General features: G+C 38.1%; 2 protein-coding genes and 1 long non-coding RNA gene across 4 annotated transcripts in view; 2 read left to right on the forward strand and 1 right to left on the reverse strand.

Moving 5' to 3' along the window:
* Positions 1–2,772: 2,772 nt before the first annotated feature.
* tasor2 (transcription activation suppressor family member 2) lies at positions 2,773–22,427 on the reverse strand. Of its 2 annotated transcripts, none has more exons than XM_007576373.2 (22): positions 21,859–22,427; positions 21,452–21,600; positions 21,129–21,224; positions 20,959–21,031; positions 19,640–19,731; positions 19,420–19,557; positions 19,180–19,310; positions 19,072–19,088; positions 18,376–18,475; positions 18,187–18,281; positions 17,952–18,058; positions 17,578–17,650; positions 17,408–17,479; positions 14,153–16,273; positions 13,052–13,781; positions 12,491–12,953; positions 7,999–11,121; positions 6,547–6,669; positions 6,310–6,463; positions 6,111–6,216; positions 3,927–4,108; positions 2,773–3,212 (listed from the first exon to the last, which is right to left on the reverse strand). In XM_007576373.2, exons 1-22 carry the CDS (start codon positions 21,890–21,892, stop codon positions 3,103–3,105), a joined length of 8,289 nt encoding a protein of 2,762 aa, XP_007576435.1. In that variant the 5' UTR covers positions 21,893–22,427; the 3' UTR covers positions 2,773–3,102. The 2 variants fall into 2 exon arrangements, with proteins under 2 accessions (XP_007576435.1, XP_007576436.2); XM_007576374.2 differs by having other exon boundaries at positions 13,052–13,355; positions 21,859–22,426.
* On the forward strand, positions 22,350–23,630 carry LOC103154909 (uncharacterized). The gene is made up of 2 exons (XR_477985.2): positions 22,350–22,437; positions 23,199–23,630. It is a non-coding gene; the product is annotated as an uncharacterized LOC103154909 (long non-coding RNA).
* Positions 23,631–26,064: 2,434 nt separating this feature from the next.
* The window catches only part of asb13b (ankyrin repeat and SOCS box containing 13b), a 5,919-nt gene continuing 4,882 nt past the window's right edge, over positions 26,065–27,101 (forward strand). Inside the window, exon 1 of the mRNA XM_007576375.2 lies at positions 26,065–26,359. Within this exon, the coding sequence (XP_007576437.1) occupies positions 26,317–26,359 (43 nt within the window). The 5' untranslated portion in view covers positions 26,065–26,316. The remainder of the gene's footprint in view (positions 26,360–27,101) is intronic.

Genomic DNA, 27,101 nt, shown 5'->3' on the forward strand with positions numbered 1-27,101 from the left:
TATATATATATATATATATATATATATGCATAAAAGCAACAAAATAAACAACAATCTATAGCATATATCTGAATATGTCTCTTTCCATCAACTATGCTGTCTTTAAACTATCCCTCCCCTTGATGTATCCTGGTGACCCTCATCCTGGCTTCTGTAATTTTCTAACTTACTCCATTTTTTATCCCATATTGATTGATTTTATCACTGATTCTGGTCTGTCATTACTTGACACTGACATGCCAGAGGCTGCCTGTGGCTGTTTCAGCTGCTCAATAGCTCCCTTTGCCGTCACAATATGCAATGATCACACAGTGTAACGCTGCACTTCCTTTATTTATTGTAATGATCTTTAACTCAGTATGATGGGCGAGTGAGACACTGAGCTTCAGGAAGAATGACAACTGACTATCCTTCATTAGTGTGTGACAAATATTAATGTCACGTGTACAAAAAAATGTGGTCATCGGTCACGGACACGAACCGGCCAATCAAGTCGGCTCAGTCCCGAACAGCACACCCCAACTGCTTGAGCACATACAGGAAGCTCCGTCGTCGATAACAGACCTTTGGATGAAACAGTCAGGGGCAACATGGTCGATGTTTTGAGCGCCGTCATTGTCGAAAAGGAAGCTCTCGTGACAGACTTGCAGTAGTTTTAGCTGGAAAATATTAACATATAAGTTATACCGAGGGTTAGTTTTAAGGTTTCAGCTCTTAACGCAGTCAAATCTCCTGCGCACTGGTAGCTACGAGCTAGTAACAAATGGGCAGCAAATAAGATCAGTGTGTTCCGACCCCGGTTGAAGTTATCGCATTTAAAGCAAACTAGGAAAATTCAGACTTGTCATTGTGTTTCAAAGTTCAGGTGAACGCAAACGATATCAGCTCGTCGGTGCTTGTTTTTTTGCACCTTCTAGTCTACACAAGGTGGTGCTGGATTATTATGAAAAATAAGACCCAGTGATTTGAAGTGACGTCAGTATTACATACATACAGAATAAAAGTAGTCAAAGGGAAACCACATTATATGGATTGATAGCAACATTGCATGGAAAAGGGATATGAACGTTGACATTGCTCAACCCTGTTACCATCAGTACTTTTAATATGTTTTTAGCATTAATGCATCTGTGGTTTATCAATCAGTCACCATAAAACCTAAGATGAAAGCCTCAAGGCCTGAAGAGATAAACAAGAAAAGCTGACATTTTGACTTTTTTTTTCAGTACATCAAGTGGTACTGAATATTATTTTAAATATTCAGTACCACTTGAACCTTTAACGCAATTAGCCCGCTCATAACCTCAAACTTAATGTATTCTATTAGGATTTTATGTGATGAACCAACACGCAGTGCATAAATGTAAAATGGAAGAAAAATGCAAGTTTTTTTTTTTTTTTGAATGAATATTAATGGTGTGGATTTGTTTTCATTCCTCCTGAATACAACTTGTGCTGCAATTTCTGTAGGTCTTTGGAATACATCTCTTCGAGCTTAGCACACCCAAGGACAACTTTCTTTACCCATTCTCCTCGATTAAACAGGTCTCACTCAAAATGAATGACGACCATCTAGAACAGACACAGATTGTCCTTTGGACTTAGTTTTGGATTTTGACCAGGCAGATCTCACAAGCAGATATGCTTTGATTAAACCACTGTAGCTCTGGTTGCAGGTTTAAGGTTTTAGTCTTCCTGGAAGGTGAGTTTCATCTTTGATCTTGAGTCTTTTGCAGCTTCGACCAGTAAAGGTAAAATTAAGGCTTATTTTTCAGGACTGTCAACTCCCTTAATCGCCACCGTCCCTGCTGAGCTAACTTTTGGGTTATAAAGCTTCTTCAAAACATCATCCCTGACCTATCCTTGGTCTAATGCTTTTCATATGATGCCGTTTGTTCACCAGTATTCTCTAAAATATCACTGATACCTTCAGACAACAGCTGGAGTTAAAATGAAATTGCACCCATGGTGGACTATCTAGGATTCAGAGTATAATATGATGAGTACAAACAGCACAATTTTGAGATTTTCATTTGCAAAAGTACATTTAACCATTTATCATTTTTCCTTCTTCACTATTGTGCTCTACTTAGTGATGATCCATCACAAAAAGAACACTGTTGTAATGACATGGGGTATTTCAATGCTTCCTCATGGCGCTACACAAATGTTGCATAAAGCACAAAATAAGTGTACGGACAAGAGCAATTTATTTCAGAAATAATTTTTAATCAAGCAAAGTGACACGAGTTGGAAATGAAAGCTCTTTCTTAAAATCGTCTTTATATCGTTATAAACTTATCCGGTGCTGAAAAATACATCTCCAGACTGTACAGGAACCCCCACATTATCCTTTTGGTGTGGCGCCTTTCAAGTTTTCCGCAGGTGCAGCGACTTGGTGTGAAGCTGCACATAAATCTAAAACTGAATTTTAAATGAGTCGGCTTGATAAAATTGGGTTTCTTCAAGTTTCAGAAAGATTTATATTTAGAAGAAAAATACCTACCTCTGTATACCTTATACATTAAGAAAATAGAAGTCATTCTCCTAGATACAAAAACAGGATTTTAAACTAGTTTAAACACATAAAAAACTTTAGATATTTGCAGGTAATGCTTAGTTATTGTTCTAAATAAAGTCAGGAAATACTGTACAAGTGTAAGCTTTAAATATCTATTGCTAATAAAAAAAAAGGACATAATGTAGCTTTCTTGCTTTGTTGAAAAACTATACAGTCAGTATGTCAGGACAAATATGAATAACATAAAAATTATTTGTAAGTGGATTTACATTACAATGTACAATGTTGAATTAAGTTACAATACAAACTGCGTTCAAACAGCACAGCTGCCAGCGTCTTGGCAAATACAGCCAATCTATCCAATAACTGAATCATTAACCGAGGCTATACAGAAACATGACCGGAACACCCTGTTGAAAGATAAACCGATAACTGTTACTTTACAAAAGAAACTCAAAAGTTAAGTTAGTAAAAGATTAGCTACTCGTGTAGCAGGCATTTTTACTGGTGGTTTTTTAATTCACGCATACAAAGAGCATTTGATTGTTTTAATGTTTCAGGGAGTGAACCTGATCACCGGTTCAACCTTCTTCAGTCAAACTCTGAATATTTCTGATGAAGACCGTCAGAAAAGTGTTCAGAGTCATTGTCAAAATCCCGTTCTTCTCAAAGCCACCGTCTGTCGTTGCATCTGGAAAAAGAAGGAAACCGTATTAGAGCTTTTGCAGAGTAGTAAGAGAACATGGCCTCAAGAAAGAAAAATAATAATAATTTACTGGATTTTAAGTAAAATTGACTGTGAATAGTTGCTTTAGGATGCCATTTTTAACGCCACCCTTCTCAATGCTTCTTGCTTTCTGGATACACTAAAGTGCCTGGTTCAATAACAAGTTCAAGACCTTAAATCAGTTTAGGTCAGTTTGCAAGACCAAAATTATTTAATTTAATCCAGAGGTTTCATTTTTGGAGACGGGTCCTGTCGTCTGACAAAACTAAAATTGAGTTGATTTTAACAATCATCTTTATACTTGGAGGAAAGCTTGGAAGTCTGCAAACACCTTCCCAACTGTGACGTGGAGGAGTGACGACATCATGTGATGGGAGTTACGACTACGGCAAAAATGGGTTTTCCAAATGAGCTATGACAAAGCATACTGCAAAACTGGTTTCAAAGTGTCTTAAAGACAACAAAGTCAAGATTGTTGAGCTAACATCACTTACAATTTCAGTATGATTGAAAATAAAAATAAAAATAAACTGAAAAGATGTGCGGGTCCCATAACTTTGATAATCCAACCTAACCTAAAACAGGGAAAGCTCAGCTTGGGTTGATGTCAAACCCAGGCTTTGTTTAAATTACAAGGCATCTAAAACCAACAAAAAGTGTCCAAACACAGTTTCTTACCAGTTATAAAAACAAGAAAACGAGACGATACATGTTGGACTTGCAGTCGGAGCAGACAGGCCAGATAATCTGGTTGCTCTCTAGTCATCTGGTCACACTCGTGATAAGGCAAGACATCCAATATACCGGCATCTTGGCACCAGTACATCAACAGCTTCTTCTCGTTTGCTTCTTCGCTCAACCTGGATTAAATGTTCAGAAAGGTAAAACTTTAACTTAAGGCTATCGTTAAGACATTCTGTATGGCATTTAAATAGATAACCGTTGCATAACATAAAGAAAAACAAAGCTGAATTGTGTCATATTAAAGTTTCTGTTGACAATACGCCTTAGATTCTCTGTGAGGTGGAGGCCAGTTTAGTTTGCTGGCCAATCAAGCACAGGAACACCCTGGCCATTGAACCAGTTTTTGGCTCCGTTTTTAAGCAGTTTGGGCAGGTTCCAAGTCCTGCTGGAAAATGAAACCAGCATCTACTTCAAGCCTTTATTTGCACCACAATTCTGACAAAAAAAAAAAAACTTCCAGAAAACTTAAAAGCTGCTGAAACACCGACTTCCTTTAAGTCAAGGGTAAAAACCCACCTGTTGTCTTTGGAGCACAGATTAATATATTTGATGATTTTTATTCTTGATCATTTTAATTACAGCATTTGACCAAAGGTAATGTTTTTTATCATATGAAGCACTTTGAACTTCCTTATTGCTGAAATGTCCTACACAAATAAACTTGACTTTTAGCAAAGCGAAGTGCTCCAAAATTTCCTGGTGGGCAGCTGCATTGACTGCAGCCCTCAGAAAACCCAGTGAACCAGCACCAGCAGATGACAAGGCGCCACATACCATCACTGACTGTGGAAACTTCAGACTGGACCTGAAGCAACATGGATTCTCTCCACTCTTCCCTTCAGACTCTGGGACCTTGAATTCCCAATTAAAAGTAAATCATACTTTCATGTGAAAAGATGGGAGAGATGAAGCTCTTTTTCTCTTTAGCCCAGGCTGTCTCTGGTTCAGGACTAGCTCAACACGAGGAACCGTATTTTACTAAAAAACATCGAGCACTACCCAGGAAACAGAGCAATCATGTTGAAACTCCTCATTAGGCAGTGCCCTGAAATATAAATGAAATATTTAGAGCATTGTCCAAAGCTCCTCAAAGAACTAGAAAAAAAACCCTGTTCCTTTATCCTTTCACTATTCACATTTTAAAAACAAACAAAACTTACACAACAGGTTAGACAGCAGAGCTGTTGTGAGCCTCTTGCCAAAATAACGTGCTCAGCAGTATTTTGCCTTTACAAAAATCACAAGATTTGAGGTCAGATGAGGACAAACTGACAAAACACATAAACCACCAAAAAAAGTGTCCTGAGTTTCAAGTTTCCTTGTGGTGCAAAAGGAAAATGGTGCAAAAATGCAGCAGCTTTGTGGATAATTAAGTGTAAAAACTATCAGCGGGCAAGATCGGTTTAACATGTCATCACCGATTACCTAAATAGGGCGTGATCGACAGGTGACTGCACTCTCAGTCCGCTCCTTGAGATGCTCCCCAATATTCTCGAATGAATTTGGCTTCACGTTTGTCTCAAGCCTCAGGTTATCGCTGTAACCAATACAACTTTTCACACTTTTTCCTTCCACTCAATTCTCTAATTATGCTTGGATGTAGCGCTTGGTGAACAACCAGCTTCTTTAGCAATGACGTTTTGCAGCTTGCCCTACTTTTGGAGAATGTCAATGATTGCAGGTCAGTAGTCGCCCACGAACTGTGCGTCCCGCTGACCCGGGCTGAGAAACCATTTAAAGGCTCAGGGGTCCTTGGCAGGTGTTTTGAGTTAATTAACTGTTCGCGGTGTGACACCATGAGTTTCCAAAATGTAACTTTTTTCACAATATTCCAAAATTACGGAGACAGATGATCTGTTAGCCGCAGTCATCAAATTACAAAATATAATAGATTAAATATTTCACTATCTGTAATGAATCTAAATGACATACGGTTTCACTTTATGAAAAAACACTGAACATTTTCAAGATATTAAATTTTTTCGATACGTGTCTGCACTTGAGGAAAACTTTCCTGTCAAAATAATAAGCAAAAAAGTCAACGCTTGTATAACAAGTGTGACGTGGCAAGAGAAAAAAAAAGTGATTTTTTTTTTTTTTTAAAGAAATGAAACCAACCTTGCGTTCTCTTTCAGGCGACGGCTGTCTCTGTAGTGCAGCATCCATTTCCACTTCCCCATCCCGCTGAGCTCTTGCAAGATTTTGGAGATTTTTTTCATGTTGCCTCCAAATTCACACAAAGTTGATACAGTGAGTCAAACCAGGATAAGGAGGTTGTCTAAGAAGCACTGAAAAGGATTCACTTGGGTAAACATACCAACGCTGAGGGGCTCCAGCACTGCTCTGTCAAACATTACAAAGCCAGCCCGGATGAAGAGCTCTTGGTGGGTGAGATTGATAACATCATCTGGTTCATCGACTCCAGCAAACAGCACACCTGGACTCATCTTGAGCTTGAGCAAATGTGGAATCTGAAAAGTTGAGAGCAGTCATTAACCCCTGACCCTACTTCCTATCAGAGGTTGGAATTGTTTCAACCCGCCGATTCCTTTACCTTACAAATGTGCTCGGCAATATCTTCGTTTCTGAGGATAATGAGTAGTGATGAAGAACCGTCCTCGCCGAGGAAGAATTCGGATGGCTGCACAGCAGTGTGGCCCTCTGTTTCCAGCTGAGCCTGTAAAAAGGTCAGAAACAAATGAAAAAAGACAAGTTATAAATAAACTGTTGCCATAAGTGAATTTTATACTGGTTTGGCATAAACATTAAAAGGAAATGTGTGCATCTTTAGGCCTGAATAGACTTGAAAATTTGGGCAGATCTATGTCTGATAACCAAGATCTACCAATATTGTATATATTAAATATATTTTCCCACCCTTTGCACATGTATAAGCTGAATGGATTAAGGTTTAAATGTGGCGGTCAAATTGACACCTTGAGGCCGTTTTAGTGTTAAATCTCCCAGCTCTGCTTCACCTTGGCATGAAATTAAGATAGGAAAGTAGCTGAAGTGACAGGAAGAAATGAACAGACAGAGAAGGTTTTTATTTCTCACTTTTCGGCTGATAAACACAGAAATACCATCTACTCCTCTTGGTGGAAATAGAGCACCTTCATAGCCTACTCATGAGTGTTACAGTTCACGGCATAAATCATTTCCATTTTCAAAAGAAAGACCGTTAGCCGATGATGTGACTAAAATTACACACCAACGTTACTATATGGCAAAATTGAAAATGTGCGCCTTATATACAAGGTGACCAAACAGCTCAAAGGCTATCTCATGGTCAGACTTTGGTAGTTTCTATAATGCTGACTGAAAACAAAATGTGCCAGAAGTTCAGGCCATAATTTCTGGGGTTCTGCCAGAAATTGTGCACCAACAAAATGTGGCTTTGCTAAAAAAAAAAAAAAAGTGGTCTTATTTTATTTCGTCTTTTTTCTAATTTGGTTTCAAAAACCATAAATGAATAAATAAATAAACTCCTCATTATTATTCATTTGGTGGAAAATAATTCAGTCACTGAGTAAACAGGATTACTTCTGTAAAAATAAAAAACTGTCCTGGCACACCATCACCCTCAACTATTCACATGTAGAAAGCATTCTTCAAATCAACAACTTTATGATTGATCAGATAAACATCCTGCACTCTCATATATCCTTGTAAGAGGAAAGAGCTGGTCCAGTGGTTCCTTGAACCAATAGAAAGTCAAATCACTGCTCCTCAATATGAGGCTCGACTGTCACCTGGAGTCTTGTCTCCTGCACCATAGTGATTACTTAACCAGTGAAACAGGCATATTATTCTCCTATGAATAGAAAACACCCTCTGCTTACTCCCCATCAAAAGACGGACCACCACCCAGCCTGTTAAGTCTCAGGAAGATACTTGGCGGCTTTCTGATTGAGAATATACACCATCGGTACAATGTAACACCTTTTTTCCAACACATTGGCATGACACAAATTATTAAAACCAAGCTTCTTGAAATTCATTTTACCTTCGTTTCTTTGAAGAAGATGTCATCAGATGTCACCATTATGAAGAATCTGTACTTTGTTTTACAGGATTTCTTCACAACTGCATTCAGGTTACTCCGGAAGGTCTCATCTAGCTCTTTCTTCATCTGATCGCAGAAGTCAAAATGGTTACTTTTGTCAGTTCTCGGGTCGCTCTGATGACCTTTTCTGCTTTTAGATCTGGGTAGGACCTTCTTGGCAGAGCAAACATCATGCATCCTTGCATTGTAGAGTCTAGCACATTCTGCAGTCATTGCAGAAATCCCAGGATGCTCCATTGGTTTGCCGTTTTCCTGAGACAGAGCACGGGTCACCTTTCGCTCCTCTGTGAGAGCCGTCTGGTCCTTCCTGTTAGACATATCCACCTGTATTTTTTGCCTAACAACACGGGTGTCCAAAAACTCCATTGAATCCTCTTGCTCCTCAAGTTTGGAAAAGCTGATAGTCAGAGGACTGGTACAAGACGCTGAGCTGTCATGAGTATCCGGTTGAGAGAGGGGTTCCCTTTTACCCTTTTTCAAAAGATTTTTCATCTGTTCTGAAAAGATGAGGCACTCTTGCTCCATTGATGCCTGGGTGAGGTCATTCTGAAGGCACCTTTGAGAGAGCTGCTCCAGAAAAGAGTAGGGCCTCTTCTGACCAGAATTAAAGACTGTGCACTTGAGTGAACTTTGAGGACCTGCAATGCAACCATCGTCACTTATAGTATCATATTTGTGACAAGTTAGTAACTTGTCTGAGCAATCTCTCTGAGTAACATGTATGATTATATCCTCAGCTGTCCCATTTACAGTATATTCCATAAACGTGGGGTCTTGATCCCCCAATTCAGGGAAACTTTCTTCAGATTTAGGGCATTGCACAGATGATGAAGGTGATGATGAAATTTGGTTGAGCTTTGACATGGTTCTTCTGTAGTTCTGAGGAGGAGAACTTGATAGGGAATCTGTGTCCTCCTCTGTGCCAGATTCACTGGAGATGTTTGCCAACCAAAGGGTGTTGGAAAAATACTTACAGACACTGTGATTACTATCAAATCCATCAGAATTTTCTTTAAAAAACTGCCTTGTCTCCTTCAAAATCATGGAGTTTTGTGATAAGTGTCTGACAGAATTGCCACTAGCTTCATTACACTGGGAGGTAGTTTTAGGATCTATGTCTTTTGGTTGCCAATGTGGCTGACTTTCCTCGCTTTTAGATGGTTTCACTGCCATGACTGGACGCTGAGGATATGGACGGCACTCATTACTTAAATTAGCTTTTTCCTCCTCTTGCAAAACTTCCCCTGAGACAAAAGATGTGTGGGGAGGAAAATCTGGGTCTGCTAGTGTTAGTGTCTCCTGGTGGTTAGGATTCTCAATGAATTTGTTTAAACTTCGCAAAACCCGTAGCGTTCTTATTTTGACATCAGGACAAAGGCCACCAGGGGGATTTGGATTAGTGTTAACTGTAGAAGTTTGGAGTTTTTTATTAAAAGGCAGATCATCTGTAGGTGTTGACTTTTCGGACACATTTTGGTCGTCTTCAAAATCAGTGAGATCTCCGGTGCTTCTGCTGGGGCTTGGACATAAGTTTAAATCATGAGGCTTTTCGTCTATAGTAGGAGTTGGGGACCTGCTGTCAAATTCTTCTCTAAACATTTCTGGTGTATATGTTTCATCATGAAGTGATGATTTGCAAGAGGGTAGTTCTCCCTCAGTGCTAATATTTAATGCAACAGATATTTGGTCAGGTAGTGCAGCTACAGGGTTAGTAGCCTCACTAATAAAGGGTATTGGTTCCTGATCTCGAACAACATTTTCTACCCTGCCTTCAGGAGGTACAACATATACCTCGCCCACATCTTTGGGTGGGTGAGTTGGATTTAGAACCAAATTCAAACTTTTGCTCAATTTGCTACTTGATTCATCAGTTTTTGAATCAGTCTTTTCAGTAAGCTGTTCATCCACCTCATGCACATTATTGCCTTCACATTTGGATGGGGACTCCTGTACTTCTAGTAGAGTTTGCTCAAGATTTTCCTCTTCACATTCAGAATTGGATTCCAAACTTTGGTCAGATGTTTCCATTTTGTTTGGGGATTCAACACTATTCTTTTCCTGAGGAAAACATGGAGCTGTGGGAGAGTCATGGCTATCCTCACATGGGATGGGCAAAACCAGCTCCTGACAGTCTGTACTGTTTATATCTAAGTTTTCCTGTGATGCAGTGTCTGTAAGTTCAGGTGCAATTTCTGATGGAGTGCTAACAGTTTCAAAGGAGGGACTTTCATGTTCGGACACATCAGGATTTACACACAGCGAAGAATCTTCCATGCTGGCTGACAATGGCAGCTGTTCATCTACTAGACTGTTCTCTGAAATGTAACCCTGCTGTGCAAGACCTCCACACAGTTCGGGTAACGACTCATTTCTCAAGTCTCTATCAATGTCAGCAGCAGAAGTCCAGCTTTCGTTTTTATCACCATCTTTTTTCACACAAACATCCTCATTTTTAAAATCTTTCACTGTAGCTGTTGTACAACAGTCCATCTTTCCTTCTTGATTGTCAGTCTTGTCTGGTGAGGCTAGACTTTCCTCACCTGGCAGCTTCTCATGTACATAAGTTCCATTACAAACAATATCAGATTCTTTGTACACAGATTCATCATTTCTGTTCATCATATCTGGAGAAGGACCTCTACTGCCACCCTGGCAGATTTCCTTCTCCTGTAGTCCCACGCCTGTATGAATCACGTTGCATTCTTCTCCACTGTTCACCTCCTTGTCCACAACAGATGTGGGTGAGCACAATGCGTCTTGCTGGGGCAAGTTCCTTACTGCAGGCTCTTCATTTTCAATGCCAACTTTCTTGAAGCTGATGTCTTTGCTGCATTCATGAAGCACAGGTTCAGTTCCAAGTGTAGCTCCATCAGATTGAGCCTCAGCGGGTAAATTCTTCGTCACTTCTGATTGACAAAATATCCTGTCACTCTTAGAAGAAGGAGCTTCATTGTGACCAAAATGTAATAGTCTGTTTTCAGTTTCAGCTGTTTTACTCTCGATGTTTGTATCATCTTTGACCTCACTGGAAATATCTCTGAAATGCACCATCTCTTTGTCGAACTGTAAAAGAATGTGGGAAAGACAGAAAAAATTACATTTAAAAATTAGTACTGCCTCTCTGATTAAAAAGTCACCATTTAAAAATGCCAATGTTTTACAATATAATATATTCAACAGATTACCAACAACACAGTTCATAAAAACACAATTACAACTGGGTATAATATGTGTTGAAACGCAGAAATTATTTTAGATAATTGCTGCACTGTGTATTGTACAGTTCATTATTAAAGAAAATGTACGAGTTAATGTGAAAATGTCCTGTTAATTAATCCTAGGACTTACATGACTTTCTCATAAGTGGTTCAAACATTATTGTTTTAACAAGACAGAATCACAATGACAGGCGTCAAGGAGTCTGCTGTTCCCATTAACAACATTTATTTAAGTGGATCAAATAAAAAGGTCATCACTTAAAATGGCTGTCATTCTGATTGATAGTTATAAAACAGTCACTGAAGCTAACAACAATGCACACCCTTAATACTTTCTTGCTAACTCGCGTCTGTTGTTACCTCTCAGAGAAATGACATTGGTCAATCAACATCAATCCTGTTTTACTGATTGGGTCACCCCAAAACAGACAGTCTTTTAGGCAAGATTTGAAAGTTGTACCTTCACAAATGGCTATATTGGCCATTTATTTTATTTTTACTGGTATGTCACCAAACACCAGCCTAACATGTGTATGCCACTACCCAATGAATGAGAATGTATATTTTTAAGTAGTCCAGAGATGCTTTTAATCATTTGTTTACCCGTATTGCCGAACAACAACTTGCAGTTGTCTGTCCTAGTTCAACGACTCTCTGACATTTCCTGAGGCATTACACCCCTCACATTCTCTTTAGGCAGGTCTTTCGAGTTCGTTCAGATTCGATGGCCTTTTGGCACGGACTTTCATCTTTAGCGCAAGTTTCAATGGGATTCAAGTTAAGGTGTTTTGTGCAAGTCGGTAAATAATTAGTGTGGTCTTCTAAATGTGGTTCTTTACCGGCTTGAAGCGTGTGTTGGACTACTCAGACCCAGGTTTGCTGCTCTGTATGACAGGTTGTAGATCCCTAAACCTAGGATGTCCTAGGATGTTTATAAAGTATATTTTAAAATTGTATTGCTCAATTCAGCAGCAAATATAGTCTATTTAATACAGTTAAAACAATGCTATTTTATATGCAGGATAATAAGAATGTTTTCAAATTTATGTAAAGAGTCATCTTTAACAACAGCAATAAGTATTTTTTTTCTTTAGGAGACTGCAATTGTTTGCAATCCCAGGGAAACAGACTCAGTTGGCCATCTATTAGGTCTACATAAAAAAAGGTAATCTCAATACATTTTTTAAATAATAATAATAATAAGAGAGCCAAACCTGAAATGTTTCTTTCTCCTGTAGGCCTGGTGCTGGCTTTACAGCACTTAATGCTTTTAAGGACTTGTTGGACACAAGAGTCACTTCTTTGTTGGGATGTTGTTCCACTGAAACCCGTTTATCATCAAAGTTTTTCACTGACAAATCCAAAATTCCAGATTCTGGTTCTGAGGCAGCATTGTCTTTTTTGCTGAGGTCCAACAGTTTTGAAGCCTCTAGGTCTGGAGACTCTGTTAGACTTGAAAGATCCACAGCTGAACAGATCTCAGGCTCAGGCTTAGTTCGGCCTGATAACGTTCCACTGGCCGTATCCACAGATCCACTCTCCTCTGAACATTGCTGCATCAGAGTTGGATCCACTTGAAAGAACCTGGATGTTGACCGGCTATAAAACAAACCTATCCACATGTGGAAGATGAGTCGCACTTCTTCAGCAGTGTCTTGCATGGAAAAATCCCAAGGCCTATTGAAAATGTAACAAATATTATACATCACCAAGAAACGTTTAGCAAAACGCGAAATTATCATTCGTTAATTACCCAAGTATGAAACCAAACATACCCGTGCAAAGCTCGGATGATGATTTTGTCCTTTGCATCACTAGTAAACCTGCTGTCTAAATTGAAGTTGTAGTTTTCTTCCCATTTTCTTGTGACTTGAATGGATTTCTCCTTCATTACAAAGGTGCGAGAGTGTTTTAACTTTCGCCTGTGCTTCTGCAGGTTTTCTGGAGTCTTGCTGTGTTCACTTATGTCTCCCGTACTGACAGAAGGGTGTAGTGTTTTAGCTCCATAGCCATACATTGACTGGTGATGGTTGAGCAGTCTGGTTGAACCACTTAAAGGTGGTACCTGGAAGGTTGTACCTGACAAATCCAACAGTAGAGAAGATGGGGGCAGTGAGTAAGCATGATCTTCAGATATCAAAGAAACCAAATTATTTTCTGCCACAAGAGAGCATTTTGAAGGGGACTCGAGAGACTGAAGGGCTCTAGTAGCAGGATTTCTAAGCAGAGCGTGGAGAACTGACTCTTGATCACCACTTGAAAGACTTTTTGAAAGGTCACATTTCTTCACACTGTCTTTAGGCGCACTTTCAAGTGCCTGACTTGATGGTGGAGGGACTTTGTCATTACTGAGTGCCAAGTCAGCAAGTAAGTTCAAAGCATCTGTAGATGTGCAAGTACTTTTCATTTTTTCCTTAACAGTCTTCCTGACAGTTTTATCACTAGTACAGTCATTGTATTTTTTTTCAGTTGTAAAACAAGCTGGAGTTTGAAAATGCAACCACCCTGTGAAGACAAAACAGAAGAGAAAAAGAGAAAATGCATGAAGATAACAAGTAGCACATTGAAAGCACATGAAATACACCTTTGTTTTACGATAAATTTGTCACCAACAGATATCGTCATTGCTTCACAAGGGAGGTGTAAGCTTTATTTAGTCAATCATGGCATGCTTTGACATAACAAGCAAAAAATGCTGCATTAGCAAAGAAAAACAAAATTTTAAAGTGCATAAAGACAGTAAAGATTAGCAACAGCATGCTCAGGATAGTTAGAGTTGACAGAGCCAATGAAAGGGAAAGCTGGTATCAATGTCAGACATTTGCATCACAGCCCAAGAGTATCTAGATTCTAAATAATTGAAAGACATGACTTACATTTCTTTTTAACGTTTTCAGCAGAGACGCCCTGATGCCTCTTCAGAGTCTTAATTCTACTCCTCCTTGGGAAAATTGACAGAGGCCTTTGAATTATTTGTGGCTGTTTGTCTAAGGGGGTATGTTCCTCTTTCTCTGTTGAGTCTTTCCTCGGCAGAGTATCCACCTTCTTGGTTTTTTGAAAATTTTCTAGATTCTCTTTAGGAGTCAAGCCTAAGCAATATGCAAAAAGAGGGTCAACCGATGCCATTTTTGAAACATTGACACTTGGAGGAGTTGGATTATTGCCCTTTGGCGTCTCAGTATCAGAATTCACTTTGCGTTTCTTAAAACAAAAGTCACTTTCTTGGTCAACATGTTCCCTCTTTTGTGGTTTTGTCGGGAGATCTAATGTTCTTTTTCGTCTCGAAAGAACTGACTTTAGTTTGCTAAGCAGGAGTTCCCCTTTTGGTGAAAGCTTGACTGGAGAAAAGATCTCAAGCTGTTTGGTTTCAATAGTTTTTGATAAACTACTTGTGTCATTTCTTGGAGAAACAGAACAAAAGTTAGGAGTCAATGGTACTTGGCCACTATCATCAACGTGCGGTTTTAAAATGTCTTCATGATCAAGCTGACGGTTTTCATCATCAACAGTGCTTGTGGATGTGGCTTCAGCAATCGCCGTCTCTGAAGCTGAGCCAAGTTGCTTATCCATTGTGACTTTGTCAGGAAGCGTCACAGGAACATTATGCAAGACCTTTTCAGGGCACTCATCTTTTTTTGTACACTGCATAGACTTAACCTGATCAGCAAAATCTACAGAGCCAAAAGGAACCAAAATCCTCCCACATTCAGTCACGACGGGCTTCAGGTCCCAGCGCTCCATTTTCTTTCTTAGAGGTAAAATCTCTAAGAAACTATCCCCTTGGAAACTCGCCGGTGCAACATCTGGTTTCTTCTCTTCAGTTTTGACTGAATCAACAGCAGATCTAAGTTTGTTATTTTTTGATGATAGTTTATCAAATTTGCTCTCCAGTCTGTGAAGTTTCTTCCATTTCGGTTTTAAAGAACTTCTCAACTGAGAAAGATTTAATTCCTCACTGTGCTCCTGTGTCTCACAGTTTAAATGTTCAACCATAACTGAGGTTGACCTATGAGTCTTGACAGAAGTCCCAGAAACCTTCTTTTTCACCACAGAATATATTCTTCGTCGTTTCTTTCTCTTTGTACTCGTTTGGTGGTTGGCGACATTAGGGAAATCTAAACACTTTTTTGCTTTGTCAGACTCATCAATGGCAGAGTTTACGTCTCCTGTTTGTAACTTAGCCATGGTTGAAAGACCAGAAAAATGAAAGTCAGTGTGCTTGGATGTTGATACTTCATCTGGGACTTTTCGCTCTGCTGAGGTTATGCTGACAATGAGCTCTGCAGGAAGATCCTCTGATGTTGAAGGAATTAGTGGGTCTTGAGCTCCTGGATCATCAGCTTTGTTAGGTTGTTCAGTGAGATGAGCGCATATTGGATCGCCTTTGGTAACAATTTCACTCTGCAAATTGTCTGGCACAGCATTCTGAGACATGGGTATTGCAGCAATTTGAAATTCAGGACTTGCAAAACCAATATCCATAGAAGTCTCAGTATTACCAAGCGACTGCTTGTCCGATGATGACTGGTCTTCTGCTTCCATGCAAACTGGGCTACTTGGCGCCTCCTCAGGCGATGACAGACAGATGTAGACATCATCATCAAGCTCCTCTCTTCGCTCCTCCTGTCCTGATGCCAAAATCTCTGAAACCTTAGCTACTGGAAGTTCGAAGGAGTTTGGTTTACTCAGGTACGACTTAAAGGTTTCCCATGTTCTGTTATTCCACTCAGGAGACGAATAGAGATGTCTGTGCGCTTCAGCCACGTCATAATGATCCGGAAACATCCCTAGCTCCCTTGAAGGTCTTGAAGGACTTGAAGAAAATCCTGGATTTATTAAAGTGGCATAGCTTTGCATGTGTTCGGTCAAGACTTCACAAAGTTCATCCTTTGGATCCATGGACGTTTTCTCAGCTTCGCCCTCGGCGTAACTTAGCAATGGTAGAATACGCAGAATTTCAGATGACAGGGCACAGTTTTTCTCTCGAAATTTTGTGTCTGTGAAAAAAAACAAAAAAAAACAAACACACAGTTTTGTGTTTAGCTTTGTAAACTTTTATGACAGAAAAACAATTGTAATTAGCTGAGTAGTTTGCAGAGCCCAAGACAAAAGTCTTTGCCTATTCCTCTCTACTGAAAAGTTCAAGCTAGGCCATACAATGACTAAAAGATTTTGAACCTGCAGTCTTGCCTAAAATTTTCTGCATCCTCTAGACACGTTTCTTTATTTGGATACCCCTGTATTTAGCTCTAGGCTTCCCTGCTAAGGAAAAGCATGGTACCCATAGCTGCCACCACAACGCTCCATGGTGGATATGGTGTGTTTGAGGTTAATATGCAGTATTAGTTTCCAGCTATACAGCACTTCACATTATGTTAAAATTGTCTAATTTTGGCTCACTGGATGAGCGCGCTGTTCTTCATGTCTGCAATAGCTTGCGGCAAACTGTAGATTTTAATTGTTATGGCTTTTCTGGAACATTAAGTTTCTTTTTGTCAATCTTCCATAGAGGCCAGTTTTGTTAAATGGTTCTGACAACAGTTTCACCTCCCACCTGAATATTCATACAGCTTCCATAGAGTAACCATGAGCCGCTTAGCAGCTTTCAAACTCACAATTTTCCTGCATTATAAGTAACTAGGTTGATAAAAATTTCTTGGTCGGTTTTCAGAACGCATTGCCACACACTTCATTTTCAGATGATGGATTCAACAGTGCTCATTGAGCATTCAGATGCTTTAACATCTCAATGCTTTGTTGAAGCAACAAATCAAAGTTTGTTTCTTCAAACTAAAGTAACAAAACTTTGATTTGAACCTTTCCACAACTTTATTCCTGGCCTGAGTTTAAATGACTCACATGTTGACTATTCCCCAATTTATTGGGGCAATTGGTTGCACTGGATTTAATTTAGCATAGGAATCGGCGTAGGATAATTAACTGAATAATGCATGCCAGGCATTTTAGATTTTTTTCAATTTGTAAGAAAAAAGTTTGAAAACCTTGGGTGGTTCAATCTAATTTGCATTTGCAATGGAAATCCAGATAAAACTAGAATTGCATATTAAGTCACACAAGCAAGAGGTATACCATAAACTTGAAAATGTAAAAAAAAAAAATGCATTAATCACCTCTCGTTACAAACCGAGAGTCAGGAAACACAAAGAGGCCTTGCATGACCCCTGCCGAAGCAGACTCCACATCTAGAAGAGCAAAAATGTGCAAAGTGATGCGTCTGTCTCATAGACAGAATTAGAGGTGTAAATGACAACTTGTAAACAATCTCATTTTCTAAGCTTACCATCATATCTGAGGAAGTGCGATGAGTGCATTAAGATAAGAAATCCTCCATCAATCAGAGGAATGATGAGAGCCTGTGCAAATGCAAGCAATGTTTTTTTTTACGTTAGAGATAAAAATAAACTTAACTACAAAATCAAAAACAATCTGGTGCTGCATGCAAAATGGAAAATTGTAGGAATTCCCATTGCATGTTATTATGACGATTCTTTAGACAGATATTAAAAAGTAAATCAACAATCCAATAATAATTTTACAGCTTTGGTGCATAAAGTTAGTGCTTAGGGATTTGGATTTGATCTACATCACTTTAAATTAATATCAGATTCTGTTAGTCATTTTATGTAAAACAGTAACTCGGCTCTACAGACTCACAAAATCTTTCCTCTTGATCTCTGAGAGCAGCAGAGCAAATGAGCTGGCTTCGTTTGCCTCAGAGGATACAAACTCACACAAGTCACAGTAAAAGCCGTCCAAAAAGACTGAAAGAGACCAGAAAACAAAAACACTGAAATGTGTGGCTGCATTAACTCATCCAAAAGTCCTGGATTGAATGTGTAAAAAATAAAAAATACTTGAACTTTCTTTTACGAACAGGATCAAAACACACCTTCCTCTGTGTAGCTCGTTTCAAAAACAGTTCTTGGCAACAGGCTTCTCAGAACTGACATGTGAATGGCTTGGTCAACCTTGATCACTAATGGTCTTTAACAGAATGGGCGAAACAAATGTTAGCTCAGACTTTACAAAATTAAAGAAGTAACTACAGCTGAGACGTTAAAATACAGCTTTAACTTACAGTTGTACAGGAATAAAGGCCACGGCAGTGGATCTGAGGTCAATATGGTAAATCTGGTTCTGTATCTGAAGCTGACCCCTCCATAGCAAGTAGTGATGAACTGAAAAAAAAAGTAAAAATACAGCAACAATTAAACAACATATGATCACAAGTTACAACAATACCTGTGGAGAGTTTGTTGGTTTATTTATAGCGATTTCAGTATGTGCAAGGAGTAAAAAAAATGTAAAAAAATCACTTTTTAAAAGAAAGTATTATTTCTTGCAAAGGACTTTAAAGGTTGAGAAGATTTTTTAAAGACAAACCTCTGAGCAACTGTGGTTTGGTGTGTTGTGATTTACAGCTTCAGGGCTTCTCTTTCAGACCCACTGGGTAGGAAATAAGATATGCCAACTATTGCCCTACCCAGGGAAGCCTTTTCATTTAGTAATTGTGTGTTGTGATTTGAGACTGGACTGAATGCACTCTGTTGACTGATTCTACATTCGGAAGCCACATATATGTAGAAATAAAAGGAAATTGGGGAGTTTAAAGGAGATAGAGTATTTGTAAATAAATTAATTTGTTCCTCACAGACATTCTTTCTTTCTTTATAATGTTAGAGGTACTTGCAAATGTGCACAAACTACTAAAGGCAATTACAGGAAATTAGTATGTTTAAAGAAAAGTTTTTGCTATTGTTCAAATTGTACTCACCCTGTTTTTGCACCTCACTAAAAAGAGAATTTGGGACAGAATTAAAATGAGTTTAAAACTCATATTAAATATATGTAACTGAAACAAACATGCTGTATTCAATAATACCTTTTCTCTAGTGTAACAGGTGATGCTTTTGTATCCATATACGAAAATGACACAATAGCAAACGGACATGCAGTGCTGGGAGACTGGGATGCTTCACTGCTTCCATCATGTAGCAGCTCATAAATGTAAAACTGAAAGAGATAAAATAAACTGTGGGTGCCTGGTGTTTGTAGCAAACTACAGTAGCATATGTGACACGGTTGTGACAAGAGAAGCGCCTTTAAAGACTGAAATCTTTACCTGAGTTCTCTCAAAAGCAAGAAAGGAGCTGGTTTTGGAAGAAACAGAAGGCAACTGGTCCGACACATGACAGTCATAGCCCACAGTGGGCTCTGTGAAATGCTGTGTGTAGTTCTCTGCGACCTTTTTAACTTTGCCCTTTACCAAGAAAACAAAGCAATAATTAATAATCAGCGGTAAGTCTTCCAAATGGATGTTCCGCCGTTTTGTTTTTCAGTACCTTTGTCAGCCTGATGATGGCAATGTATCCAGATTTCCCATGATACCAGCGGTTTATATCCAAACAATCAGAGTACATCGAAATGTAAACACCTTTAAGGGAAAAAATATTTTTTTTTTCACTTTAATAAATGTTTTTAGAACAAAGTAAAAACAGCGGCATTTACTATTTCAGGACCTCATAAAAGGAATGCTTTAATGTTCAATGTGAAACAGGTTTCCAGAAACGTGACACACCCTCAGCAGAACAACCACACCCTGCAGAAAGGCTTTGCCATTATTATGAGAGACACGCCTTATGCAGGAGAAGAAATGTGAATGATCTCATTGAGTTCACAAATGGCCATAATCCTGACATTTATCTTCACGCCTCTGCTGCTAAAACATGCAGAAAACAATAGAAATACAGAAGGGACCTAACTTTGCCCCAAATCAACAAAACTATCATTTGTTTTTATTGTTTTTTTTTTGCTACAACAAATGTAATAAAAAGGATCATTTATCTGTATACTGAAAAATATTATTTGGTATATGAAAAATATCAATAGAAAAAGGGTAAAAGTCACTGAAAGTTTTGTAGGTTGCAAATAAGAGCAAGTCGCAAATCTGGTTTTAGTGGGAAACAGGAGTAGCCAAAGACCTGTCAGGTGGGTTCATTTTCCATTATGTTTTGTCAGCCATTTGGAAAAACAGAGTCCTGAAAATAAAAGCTGGTCTGAACGAGAGATAAATGGAGAATCTGCTGCAACTACCTTCACAATCTGTGTCACAAAAGAACTGCATCAAAAATAATTTCAACAACCAGAGAAGTGAAGTTCACAGCACAACTAGAGTTACATCTGAAACAATAAAGCTTTTATTTGTTTGTGCTCTTTCATTGGCTCAGTTATTCCTCAGTTCGCTAAGAAGAATTTCTAACACTTCAACTTTATATTTATGCAGAAAAATTTGAGAAAAGTAATCAAGACTGCTGCAGCGACTCTACTTCTGAAGTAAATACAGTTCCGAGTGTACATATGCTGTGATTTACAGTTTCACTTTCAACTTAGGATTTTTTTTTTTCACTTTCATTTATATACATTGATAGAGCTCTGAAACTTGCTTTCACTTTCATAGGGACTACAGCACTGCGGGACAAACAAAAGTGTCTTTCCACTGGGAAAGACACTTTACTTTTTAAAAATAATTTTTAACGGTAAGTTCATCTGAAATATTTATACACATACTTGTAACTTAAGTACTGCAGTTCTAGTCTTATTCGTCTGGTTGCATCAGACTTCAGGGTGTGTGCATGTCATACATAGGAAATAAGAAGTTTACCTTTTGCTGGATCTCCCAAAGTTGTACATGTGCTGTTTCCAGAGATTATACCAGTTTGTCCAAGTGCATTAGCCTTTAAAAACATTAAAATAGTTTATAAAAATATGACTATCAGCAACATTTGATAAAATATGTATTCTCTGAGCTGTGTAGGTCTCGGCGAAATGTACCTTGCTGCTGTCGTCAAACAACAAAAAGCCGTATGTTTCTTTGAGATCATCTTCTGAGTACCCTGCTTTTGTTTTCCTTGCTCGAAATGCGTTGTACTAATGTGAAGAGGACATTGAGAAATCAATTTGGAAGCTGATACAGTCGAAGGAATGTTCTAGTTAGAGATGGTCAATATTAAAGTCGCATTTTAAGTAATTATATTTTTCAGAAAAATTGTGGGAAAGTTATTTAAATTAGCTAATACAGTGTAATATGAACTTCTTTGAGGTGTGATTAGTGTTGAACAGAGGCTGTGTGGTGAGGAGGAAAAGACTGAGCTGACCTTGTCCTCAATATCGGGATTCTTGACTAACACAGCAGACTTGTATCTGAAAAACTGCTTTGATTCTTCGTACAAGTAAGCACTTTGAAGTGGAGCCAATATATTGCTCTGAAAGACGTCCGAAGATTCCGACACAGGTATTAAAAAACCTGGTGTAAACAGAAAATATGACCATGAGCGAAACATATACACAGAGCTGGAAAATTACAGAAAACTGCAGTCAGTGAGCAGGGGGGGGGGAAAAAAAGGTATTTCACAATCCTGGACAGGCTAACCCGAGAGCCAACACCTAGCATTTAGGTGTCTATTTCCATTAATATGCTTCAAAGTTGTTAAAGTTTTACAAATTGATATTTCCAATTAATACCCATTAATAGAAAAGTCCTAAAAATACTGAAGCTCGTCACCTTCTCTTGGGGCTCCTCCATGTCGACTTTCCATTGCTTATGAAATCTGTCCTTCTCCCTTTGCTTGTCGTTTTAAACAATTGTCCCCGTTTCTTAACATCACAAACGACCGATAAAATCCCATTAATCCTGAAATATCCGAAGCTTTCAGAGTCCCTTGCACTGTCGCCTCACTTCCAACTGACATGTTCATGCGACAACCAGGAAGTTACAAAATACCCCTCGGTCCAAACACGAAGGAGCAGAAATGTCCACATTAAAATCACTTCTTCCGCTTTCCAAATGAAACAGTCGCTTAGCTACGATACTACATAGGTCCCCCACGAGGTTCCTGGTGTGGGCAAGCAACATATGGGTTCTACGCGACGAAAAAGAAACAGAAACCTATCGAGCTTAAAGCGTCCATCTTGAAAGTGTAGACCAAACTACCGAGGCTGCTGCTGCTGCTGCTGCTGCTGGTGCTGCTGCTCGAGCTATGGCGAAGCTAGTTTGCGCCTGCGGTTCACTGCTCGTGCGTCTGGTTTTCCTGCATTGTCTTTAGGGAAAATATAAGACATAACCGCTCTGGCGATGTGAAGCGTAGGTATTGGAGCTTTCTCGAAAACGTATGAAAACAGAGCTCGGTTTAATGTGGTTTATTGTAACTGTTCTTAGTAGAATGAGGAAGTAAGTAGGCTGTCTGTTCTATAACCGTTTGTGCATTTCTCTTATTCATACTTTCAAAAAGCAATCTTTAAGTAAACAACTGGCTTAACTTCGGCAGTACATCCTTTTGGAAATGAGAAAAGAACAGTAATAACTGGTTGGTATGGCAGTACATGAGCCTTTGGATTATCACAGTTACCAACAGGAAGTGATATTTAAAGTAAAAACAAAAAAACAAAACCTGTAATCCAAGCTTCAACTGAGTTATACCTGCTTAGAGCAGTAGATTATAACCAGCATACAAACTAAAACAGTTTCCTGTTCGTTTAACTAAGTTCTTTATAAATGCTGAATAGGATACCAGAACCGAGACAAACAAAATGATAAGGTGGGTCCACCTTTTAAATTGCATTTTCCTACAGGAGCAGTTTCGAATCAGATTAAGCCAATTTGAAACTGAAAGTAGTAGAGCATATTTGTGGTGAAAAGTAGCCGAAGGTACTCATTGCTTTTGAAAATAAACTTCTTGCCTGGTAAGAATTTGATCAAATATCTGTTGACATTTGATTTTAGCTATCAGAAAAGAAGATTAAGCTCCACGTTGGTTAGAAAGAAAACATCTTCTTTAAAAAATGACAATTTTCACTGTACGTAAAGGAACATATAACTGTGGTTGTTTTTGTCTTCTCTTACAGGCTTGAATTGCTGAAGAACTCAATGAAACCATAACATTACCAACACCAATGTGACAGAGCTAACTGTAGCTTTTGGGATCAAGAGAACCAAAGAAAAGAGGATGTGAAAAATTAAGAAATAATTAAACATTGACAGGTGTCAGTTGTTTTACAAGTAAGATGATGAAACAAAATGAGTCCAAGTCTGTCTGTGTGTATAACTCTGACAATAATATTTCCAGATTTAAAAGCGCCCAGTTTTGGCTAAAAAGTAATTGAATGCAGGACAAAAATATATCTTCTGTTTTTAATCAAAGAGTTTAAGAAGATTGACACACACATTAACACATCCTAAATAAATAAGGGGGCAGATGCATAGTTTTTGTACTTGTAACATAATAAAAAGTAGTGATCAGACATTATTAAAAACGGTGTTAAAGCTCAGGATATTTATGTCGCTGTTGAAGCCTTGTTTTATCTCATTGATTAACCTGTCTTCATCTTTGCACTTGAACTCAGTGAGTCATTTGATTCTCACAAATTTTACTTTACAGGCTGTTTTTTTTTTGTTTGTTTGTTTTGCGTTGCATTAGACTTGTTTTTTCACGTTTGTCTGACTGGAAATTCTTCATCTTGACAGGCAAGTTCTTGCCTGACTCTGCCTCATTAACATGTGTTTATGGTTTACTTCTGGGTCCAACATTATTTTTTTTCATCGGCTGGCATACTGTGTGGATTATTTTTTATTTGGCAATTTCTTTCCACCACTACTGCTACTTGGATTACATCCAGTTGTATTTGTCTTTTAATCATGCATTGGTGTCCTCGTGCATAAATTACTGTAAAACCCTTTTCACCAGTATGACTCAAGGTAAATCATAAATTTCAGATATTCTAGCTATTCAGTGTTTATCACCAAGACTTTTCACAAAATCCAAAGTAATATTACACCTGCTCTTGACACTGGTTCCCATGAAACTTTAGAATTCGTTTTAGAGTATTTACACTCATGGACTTTGGTCCAAATGGTAAAGGAATTGATTATCTACATCAGCTTTTAACGAAACATGTTCCATCTCGTAATGCCCTCAAAGTCAGAATCTGTTAGTTGTAGCGTAAAAACTACGGGAGTATTTTGTAAGATGCTTTAGGGACCAGAGTTTTGGAAACCTGGATGTCAATTCTGAGCTGAACTTGTTTTTAGCCCTTTATCTCAAGAAGATATTCAGCATTCTTATACTCAACCCTAAACCACTACTACAGTCACATTACCCTGGGTCTCACCACTTCCATGTCACATATCCTTATTCCTTCGCTGAATTTTGTTCCCAAATTGTAAGAAAGCCACACCAACTTCCCATGCCACAACAGAACACACTCACCTCTTTTCAACCAACGAGATGGTTTTAAAGAAGAAAGTGACATTAAATAACCTGTGGACTCAGACAGTTCAAATTCAGATATCCTCACTGACATTTAGTTTTGGATACTGGTGGATGCGAATTGGGGTTTTGGATTGAATTTTCTCAGAAAGAAGATGTTTTATATTAGATATCATATAAAAGGGTATTTGCAAACGATTACATTTAAACCAAAAATATCTTGCTATCAACATTCAAAGTGTTCATAACTTCTACCTAAAATTTTATCTCAATATTTAGTCTGAGACTGAATGTAAAAACAAGTATTTTTTGGTTCAATTATAATTTCTCAAAGGTGATATGAAAATTTCCTTCCCTACCAATCGTGGAGCACTTATTATTCAAAAATGTCTAGTATCAAGTGAAATTTTCAGTCTTCCAGTAGCTCATATTAAAACTCAATTTAATTTGAGCAAATTTAATGAAATTACCATCAAGACTTTGCCATATTGTACATTTTTCCATGCCATGTCAGATGATTTGCTGAAATGGCTCCTTTCAGTCAAACCTCAGCTTCCTGTGAAAGTCTTTGTGGTTTCCTCTACCATCAACAACTCAACCATGAATACGGCTGAGAGGAAATTAACCTTACCTAACGATTGAATAAATGCTTATTCATATCAGACTGATTTATATACAATTATATTCAATTAATCAGAAAATAGAAGGTTCATTTATTTATTAATTCTCCAAGTGAAACACATTGTATAGATGAATTACACACAGACTGAAGCCTTTCTTTATTTATGATTATTTTCCAATTATAGCTAATGAGAACATGACATTTGAGATTAGATATTACAAGACAATAAAAACACTTTTAATACAGAAATATTGGCTTGATGAGAAGTATGTTTTATATCTTGCTTGTCTCAAATAGTATGGACAGCCATTTCAGCCAAAATTAAATAAATAAATAAATGGGTGAAATAAATAAAAAAAATGTTTTATTTATTTCACCCATTTATTTATTTATTTAATTTTGGCTGAAATTAAATAAAAACATTTTTTTATTTATTTCGCCCATTTATTTATTTATTTAATTTTGGCTGAAATGGCTGTCCATAAAAATGTACTTTTTATCTGAGAAACCAGCCTCATCAGAAAGCATTCTAATTTATTGAACAGCTGTACTTTAAAGGTTAAAACTGTCTGTTTGGAAATTTGTGTTAATCCCACATTATATTGCCATGGCATTAAACAAAAATCTTGTGACTTTGATGCACAATACTTATTGCCAATAAGTATTATTACAACCAAGAAAATATCAACCAGACCATTTTTAAAAACTTTTTTCCCCACTAATTTATATAGTCACAAAACTTGACTAAATGGAGTTTGGTCTGTGTTGAAGAATAATGTTTCAAAAATATAACAAATAATGGCTTTCAGAGAAAAATTGTGTAATTTATTAATTTCAAATTTTCTGAGCTTTTTAAAAATTTTAAAATGCTACAAAGATAAATAATGACTTTTGTACAACACTGTGTTTTATGTAACGTCTTTGGTCCTCCGCCTACATATCCCAGAATCCCCAGACATTGTTTATTTAGCCTGCACCCCGGCTGCTCTCTCTGAACAGGACACTGCTCAATTGCCAACTGTTATTTAGTAATAATGCATTGCTTACATGCATCCTTAATTCTTTACTTCAAAATGAAGAACACATTCGGCTGAACCTACGCTGAGAGCCGGAAGGAGAAGAACGGGAACATGAAATGGAGATAACCCGGGCCAGACCGTCGCTGTATGGAGAAATCGGTAAGTAGCTTACAGTGTGTGACTAACCTGAGATACCAGTTTATAAAAAGATTTGGCCAATGATTATGTCTGCTTGGTTGATGCAGTTTTATGTTAGCTTTCATTTATTGGCTTGAGTGAGCTTTTGAAATGTAGCCACAAGGGAACCTCAGCGTGGTTTCTTAAAGTAGTGATAAATGGAGAGCATGGCAGCAAGCTTTAAGCTCGTTAGGAAGGAGAAAAGTGGCTGAAATCGTCCATAAGGGCAGTCGCCCAGGGAGATATTAAAAAGCATGGGGCACCAGAGTTAAAAGGTACCACTTGTTTGTGAGATTTGTCTTGAATATTTTTCTATTGCTTTTAAGCATTTGCACTCAATGGGGAGTGTGTGCCCAGTGGCACAAAACGTGGCTATGCACTATATGTGGTGCATTTTAGGTGTGCCAGGCACCTAATATGATGGAATAAATATTTCTAGTCTGTATCTTCTACATCTGACAGATGTTTGTGTATTGAAAACCCCCAAGGGGAGCATATTATATTATATTATATTATATTATATTATATTATATTATATTATATTATATTATATAAAAACACCTCAGAAAGTACTTAGCTGTGTCCCTGTATGTGCCTCGTGCTTGCAGCTGAGACTAGGTTGTGTGAGTCTGGGCCCACTGAGTTGCCCCTGGGACAAATATTTGTTTCTAAGAAAGTCATTAGGGTGTCACTTATTGGTCACCATACCAAATCATATAGAATA

Source organism: Poecilia formosa, unplaced genomic scaffold, assembly GCF_000485575.1.
Source record: "Poecilia formosa unplaced genomic scaffold, Poecilia_formosa-5.1.2 Scaffold405, whole genome shotgun sequence".
Lineage (NCBI taxonomy): Eukaryota > Metazoa > Chordata > Actinopteri > Cyprinodontiformes > Poeciliidae > Poecilia > Poecilia formosa.